The sequence below is a fragment of the Moschus berezovskii genome, chromosome 15, assembly GCF_049115385.1.
Source record: "Moschus berezovskii isolate FMDL1 chromosome 15, NW_MosBer_1.0, whole genome shotgun sequence".
NCBI lineage: Eukaryota > Metazoa > Chordata > Mammalia > Artiodactyla > Moschidae > Moschus > Moschus berezovskii.
Window position 1 is genome coordinate 17391268 of NC_142474.1, and position 7464 is coordinate 17398731.

Consider the following 7464-nt stretch of genomic DNA (forward strand, 5'->3'; position numbering starts at 1 on the left):
GGGGGTGAGAACACTGAGCTTCTCACCAACTCAGAGACCCCACGTCCAAGAGGCCCACTGCCATCCTTTCTGCCCCTGGACTGGTGAGTACATTGGAGGCCCCTTGGTAGGGGTTCAGGAATATGCTTTGGATGGTGGGTACCATTTTGAGGTTGTCTTGAATGCGTGAACCTCAGTCCATGGGGAAGTGGCAGCAAACAGGTGCCAGGTGGTCTATCAGGGGCAGATGAGGTCTCTGTGCTTTTTCAAGGGTGTGCCAGGTGAGCTTCCAGGACAAATGCATCATCTGGCAAGATTCTCCTGTCAAGCACGGGATTCTGCCATGGACTACGGCTTCCCTGGTGGCTCAGATGGTAAAGAATCTGCCTGCAATGTGGGAGGCCCAGGTTTGATCCCTGGATCAGGAAGATCTCCTGGAGAAGGGAATGGCTACCCACTATAGTATTCTCACCTGAAAAACCCCATGGACAGAGGAGCCTGGAGGCCTACAGTCCATGGGGTTGTACAGAGTTGGACATGACTGAGCGACCGACACTTTCTTTCTTCAGAAAGGAACCAAGTGACTGTGCAAATCAGTACCTTGCACTGATCACTCAGAACCAATTCAACGTATTGCCTGGAAATTGATAACATTTTGCTTTCTTGCTCAATTGTATCTGCGCTCCTTACTTTAGGTTTTAGACATGATTATCTGCCCTTGGAGTACTCCATTAACCCCCACACTTGTCTCTCAACTCAGACGTCAATGATCCTAAAGTATTCGTATCTTTTATCACAAGCCGCCTCAAACCCTTTCTGGAAGGTGAGGTGTCGTTTTTTTGAATGACCGTTCAAGATGTTTCTTCATGAATAACTTAGATCTCCTTTGACTTGGAACACTAGTGGTGAAACAGCTTATAAAGTGAATCAGGACGTCAGTGCTTTAGGGTTCTTAAAATACATAGCCGAAGATTTAAGAGAGGTAAAAGATTTTTTTCTTTTTCCCAGAAGTTCAAAAGTGGCCTTGCTGGTTTGGTACTTGAGACCTTACCTCTGTTGTTAACTGAAGGTTTGTCTGCAGAATTCTTGTAGCATTCCTGGCATGAAGTCTGGCAAAATGTGCCAACTAATGTAGATTAAGTGCCCATTTATCCTGAGTCCAGACGACCTCAAATATATCTAATGATGGAATTCGTTTGTAAGCATGGTGGAGAGCTAACTGATACGCATAAGGACAGCTGATAAATCCTAAAATGCCTTCGGAGCCATCCAGGAGGTGTTGATGGTGTTCTTGGACTCATGCTTGATTTAATTCAGTGAATTCTAGTTTCTTAGACTGGCCCTGTGGAAGCTGTCTGCCACAACCACTTTTTTATTCCTAGCGGCACAATCTCTATCCTCATCATACCAGAAACTGGATGATTCTTGTTGTTTTCCCTCTTTGTCCAACAGGATTTTGTAACCCCATGAATTAGCTTCTCGCCAGTCAGAGGTTACAATGGTGTTTTGACCCATCCCTAGGGTATGTGGGTTTTGGCAAATATTGTGCCTCTTGGTTGACCAGATTATGAGGTTGTCCAGCCTCACTCTGAATGACCTGGGGTTACTGGATTTACTGTGACTTGACTCCCAAAGTCTGCCAATATCAGGTTATTTTCAGCTCCCCAAAACCCCTGATGTGCACAGGGACGTGCCAGCCAAGCAGGTGTTCCTGTTTGCCCCCCTTGTTTCCTCCCCGGAGACTCAGTAACAAAGAGCAAAAGCTTTCAGTCTTCTCAGAACTGTTTTCTATGTGCAGGGGATGAATTCTGGAGCGCCCTCATGAATAGGGAGCCCTGTGAATAGGGGATTGTATCTGAGAGGCCACCGCGCAGAGCGGGAGGCCCATTCTGAAGTGCCCACTCTGCAACTCATTTGATGGAGGACCATGGAAAAAAGGCCCTTCTCCTCTCTGGGTTTATTTCATTGGCTGTCTAAAACTAGAGCTCGTGATAACTGCTCCCGAGGCTGAGTGTAAGGGTGGGCTGTGAGGGCCAGGGGGGCCCAGGGGCTGGGAATCCCTTGTGCCAGCCCCGGGAGAAGGGGCAAGGGTTGGGGAGGCTGAGATGGCGCTCACACCAAAAACAGGGGTTTGGGCTTTGTCCTGGAGGGAGTAGAATGCCAAGGGCTTCTGAGAGGTGAGAAGGGTGATTGCGAGCCTGGATGTGCTCAGGTCATTGAAGAGCAGCCGGAAAGAAGGCAAGAAAGCCCAGACTGCAGCTGGGAGACAGAAAAAGTAGTGGTCATGTCAAGGAGACCCGTTTGCCCTGAAAGATCTCCCCGTTTAGGAGACTCCAGCAGAGGACCAGGTCTGGAAAAGAGATGGGTGTGATAACGTGTGATGAGGACAGAAGGCTAAAGATCCTTGGTCTGGGGAGCCAAGGTCTAAATCAGATGCAAAACGCATCTAAAGGGCTCATCGTGTGGTTAAAGGTACAGAAGGTCTGAGAGGCACAGCCAGCCGGTGGATGTCAAAGTCGAGGCCATGGTCTCATTTTTCTCTAGCCCCTATCCTTACCAGAGTGGTAAAAGCTTAACAAGTATTTGCAGGATAAGGGGACTTGGACTTGACACAATGGGAAAAGCTTCCAAACAGGAAAAGGACACACTGGCTTGCAGGTAGTGAGCTCCCTGTCACTCACAGTGTTTGGGCTGAAACTGGACCATAGGCTGTTGCAGGGAGGGGGATGGAGGGGAGCACATCAAAGAGGGGGCTCACGACTGAGGTCTGGATGGCTGCTCCCTCCAGCTCTGGGAGTGCAAGAGTCTCAGGCAGCATTGAACAGTCCCCAGGGGTGCTTCCCGGGATCTCAAGGCCTCCCGGGTTTAGTCCAGACCCCAGTGTCTGGGAGAAGGAGGGTGATACCCTGAGAGGAGAAGTGAGCACAGGGATGGAAGTGGATTCCTCCTGGGCTGGCCCCGCCTGCCGGAAATCCCTTCTGAGCAGGACCTGCCGGAAATGGAGCCACTCAGGGAGATGGTGGGCCGTGAGGTGTCTCTTGCCCTTTCTGGGGCTGGCCAAGCATCTGGTGGGCTCCATATGCCCCTAGAGGGGACATCCTGCTGAGAGCGTGGTAGCCCTGGGAGATGGGAAGTCCCGAACCTGAGGTGACTGAGTCTCCCTGAGCCCAGCGGTTTCCACCCCGCGGTCCGGATTGATAGCAGAGCATGGCCCTAGCAGAGGCGGCTCTGTCCCCTGTAGACTCTTCTTCCTAACTGCCGAGCATGGTGTCAGCAGGCCCCCATTAAGGATAATTACATGATCTATGAGGTGGTTCTGCCACTGGGCTCCCCAGGTTCCTGGTCTCTTCCAGGGCTAAAACTCTTAGGCAAAATCTAAACTTCTGGAGCAAGAGGCACAGCCATTCTCCCTTCCCTACAACTCCAGGAGAAACAAGACAGCCTGCGCTCTGAGCAGGTCCTCAGAGCTGAGGTGCGTGAAGAATCCCCCCTGTGCCAACCACTCACGCCAGATGCCTCATCTCAGTTCATGCTCACACAACCCTAGGGAGTAGGTCCAGTTATCGAGTCCATTTTATGGATAGAGAAACTGAGGTCTGGAAAGGAGAAGCCCCTAGTCCTGGGATGCACAGCTAGTGATGACCAAGCCTGGATGTGAACTCGGATTTTTCTGACTCAGAGCCTGAGCTATCAGCCCCATTCAACACTGTCAGTGCCACACTGGGGCAGGGGGGACTTAGGCAAATATGAGAAGCTGTTTGCTTCTCCCCCACTCCAGTCTTCTTGCCTGAAGAGTCCCCACGGACAGAGGAACCTGGCGGGCTATAGTCCATAGGGTCGCAAAGCGTCAGACACGACTGAAGCGATTTAGCACACATTATTATATTATTCCTTGCTGAGGCCTGAGTCCCGTGTAGAACGCCCTACAGGAAGTGGTAGTTTCACCATCGTCTTTCATTGTATGTTCAACCCTGTGAGGTCAGCGGCATAGCCTTATCATGCCCATTTTACAGATGGAGAAAATGAGGCCAGAGTTTGCGACTGGCAGAGGCAGAACTTGAACCCCGGTGTGTCAGACTTCGAGTCTTCTCCGTCTTCCCTACCCCACAGCTTCCAAAAGACAAGGACCATAGCTCTCATGGAGCCAGGCCGAGGGCCAGGGCGAGCAGAGGGCATCCCAGTGTCTGTGGATATGCCTGACCTTTTCTTCCTGTCTGTCATTTCCCAGGTACCAGCACAGGGGTGAAGGATGCTGCTCTGGGTGTTCTTCCTCGTGACCCTCACCCTCAGCAGCGGCTCCCACGGTTCCCTGCCCTCCCAGCCTCTCAGGTAAGCAGTTCTGACAAGAGAAGCAAGAGAGGCACTTTGAGGATGCAGAATCGAGCTGGTCCCCCACTGGCTCCTCAGGCAGCCTCCCTTGCTCATCTCTGGGAGGGAGGTAGACTGAGCCCCAGAGAGGTCACCACCCAGCCCTGGTTCCAGCCCTCTCTGGGGATGAGCAGGGCAAGAGGCGACAGAAGGACCTCACAGAGACCAAGTGAGCACAGTCCCCTGGCCCTCCCACCCCACCCTCTGATCTCTGACTCCTTCTACTAGGATCCCACGGTATGCAGATGCCATCTTCACTAACAGCTACCGGAAGGTACTGGGCCAGCTGTCTGCCCGCAAGCTACTCCAGGATATCATGAACAGGCAGCAGGGGTGAGCCAGCGTTCTCGTGACTTCTCCCTGCACCCCCAATGCATCACAATTTGGGGGGACCAAGTCTGGTCTCTTCACTTGCACAGCATCTGTCACTTCTGGACTTGCCAGGGCAGAAGGGCTCCAGTGTCGAACCTCATCTTATCTGTAACTAATAAATGATCATTGAGCATAGATGCTTGTCCCTGAGTTGGGCTCCAGTAATAACACTGACAGCAGTCACCACTTGACTGACTCTACCAGAAAAAAAGACTTTGCACTGGTTCATTAATACACAACCTGGCACAGTGCAGAGTAAGCCCTTGGTAGTGTCAGCCATTATTCTCAGGTTCTTATGTGCTCCTTCCAACAACTTTACAAAGGATGTCCTCTTACCCCATCACACAGAAGCTACATTAGTAGCTTCTAAAGGACACACCGGAGAAGGCAATGGCAAGCCACTCCAGTACTCTTGCCTAGAAACTCCCATGGATGGAGGAGCCTGGTAGGCTGCAGTCCGTGGGGTCGCTAAGGGTTGGACACGACTGAGCGACTTCACTTTCACACATTGGAGAAGGAAATGGCAACCCACTCCAGTGTTCTTGCCTGGAGAATCCCAGGGATGGGGGAGCCTGGTGGGCTTCCGTCTATGGGGTCACACAGAGTCAGACACAACTGAAGTGACTTAGCAGCAGCAGCAGCAGCAAAGGACACACACTAATGAGTGGCAGAATTAGCATCCAATCAGCCTGACTCCACTGCCTGAACATGTTTTAATTTTCATTTTGAAAAAATTCCAAACTTACAGAGAAGTTGCAGAAATAGTACAAACAGCTTTAGCATGCCCTGCCCTAAGAGTCAATAATTCCTAATATTTTTTACTATATTTGCTTACTCCATATCTGGGGCTTCCCTGATGACTCAGTGGTAAAGAATCTGCCTGCAGTGCAGAAGATGCAGGTTTGATCCCTGGGTCAGGAAGATTCCCTGGAGGAGGAAAAGGCAACCCACTCCATTATTCTTGCCTGGAAAATCCCCTGGACAGAGGAGCCTGGTGGACTACAGTCCATGGGGTCGCAGAGTCAGACATGACTGAGCATGTGTACACACACACTCTCTCTCTCTCTATATATATATATATGCCTAAATACAGATCTAGACGTACGGACACAAACTCAGGTACGATTATGAGTATTATTGTTTTGCTGAACCATTTGAGAGTGAATTAAAATCATCATGACCCTTTATCCTTAAGTACTTTTGTGTGTCTCCTAATAGCTAATCAAAGGATACTCTCTTATATAATCACAGTATAATTATCACTTAGCATCCATATTTGAATTTCACTAGTTGTCCCAAAATGTCCTTTATAAAAATGTTTAAGTATTTTTGGCTGCGAGAGGTCTTAGTTGTAGCAGGCAGGATCTTTCATTGTGCCACGTGGACTCTCTGGTTGTGGCACATGGGCTTAGTAACTGTGGCGCTCGGGCTCAGTTACTCTGCGGCATGTAGGATCTTAGTTCCCCCATTAGGGATTGAACTCACGTTGCCTACATTGCAAGGTGGATTCTTAACCACCGGACCACCAGGGAAGTCCCTGTAACAATTACTGATCTTCCTCATCCAGGACTCAGTCCAGCCACAGGTGGCAGTTAGTTGTCATGTCTCTTTAGTTTCTTTTAGGCTGGATCAGCTCCTCAGTCTTTATGACACAGACATTTTTTATCAGTAAAGGCACTTCTTCATAGACTGTCCCTCATATTGGGCTTGCCGGGTGCTTCCTCATGAATAGATTCACATTATGCCACAGAGGTAATGTGTCCTTCTCGCTGCATCCTGTCGGGAGGCGCGTGTTGTCCATTTGTCCCTTTGGTGATGGTAACTTTGATCACTTGTGTCACATGATGTCTGCCAGGTTTCTCCTCTGTCGAGTTAACATCTTCTCCTTTGTACTTAATAAGTCATCTGTGGGAAGATAGTTTGCAAATGTGTACTTCACAGCCTGTAGTCTTCACTCCTATACACACGGCCTTCTTAAACGTTGCTGAGTCTAATTCAGCTGGGTGCAAGAGTCTATGCCGGGTATCGCAATAGGCCGAGGGATGCACCCCCGCCCTGCTCCCTTTGCCCTGACCTTTCCCAGGCCTCCTCCGCTTCCTACTCAAACAGCAACTTCTGTTGTTCCTCTTTTTCTAATCAAACAGAGCAAGAAACCAGGAGCAAGGAGCGAAGGTGCGGCTTGGCCGTCAGGCGGGCAGCGTGTGGCCAGCCCAACAGCAGGTGGCACTGGAGAGCATCTTGGGGCGCCTGCTGCAGGAGTGCAGGTGGGAACATATGTGCGTGCACAAGGGCGAGGGTGTGCACATGTGTGTTTTGAAGGACCTCAGAGGCTTCTGTCCCCATGGGTAGCCAGGGAAAGGACTCTCCTCCTCTCCCAGCAAGCTGGGAGTGAGATCCCTTCTCCCATACATCAAGAGCCGGAAGAAGGGGGGACATGTGTGATGGAGACTGACTCTCGGCCACTCCTGTATCTCCAGTGTGTAGCCAGAGGCCAGCCTCAGTGTCTGTGTCCAGAAATGTCCCTCGCTCACGAGTCCTGGGGATGGGACCCAGGAATCTGAATTTGAGCGAGAGTCCCAGGGGACTCTGATGCTCCTGGTCTGAGATGCATGCCTTGGATCCCTTGCCAAGTTCATCGAACTGTAAAATCAAAGGGAGACCAGCCCCTCCCAACACCCTTGGGGAGAGGACCGTGAGCAGCGCTTGTGAGAGGGAGAGATGGGAATGACAGTCACTCCCCAGCTC

General features: G+C 50.8%; 1 protein-coding gene across 1 annotated transcript; it reads left to right on the forward strand.

The window, feature by feature from the left end:
- Positions 1–4228: 4228 nt before the first annotated feature.
- GHRH (growth hormone releasing hormone) lies at positions 4229–7068 on the forward strand. The gene is made up of 3 exons (XM_055424194.2): positions 4229–4308; positions 4576–4680; positions 6864–7068. The coding sequence occupies exons 1-3, from the start codon at positions 4229–4231 to the stop codon at positions 7066–7068; spliced, it is 390 nt and encodes a 129-aa protein (XP_055280169.2).
- Positions 7069–7464: the final 396 nt, after the last annotated feature.

Excerpts from the sequence above, each read along its gene's own strand:
- GHRH (XM_055424194.2), top strand. The coding sequence starts at position 4,229 with ATGCTGCTCTGGGTGTTCTTCCTCGTGACCCTCACCCTCAGCAGCGGC. Across the intron at positions 4,309-4,575 it reads CTGCCCTCCCAGCCTCTCAG|GATCCCACGGTATGCAGATG; the intron begins GTAAGCAGTTCT and ends TCCTTCTACTAG. Across the intron at positions 4,681-6,863 it reads ATCATGAACAGGCAGCAGGG|AGCAAGAAACCAGGAGCAAG; the intron begins GTGAGCCAGCGT and ends CTAATCAAACAG.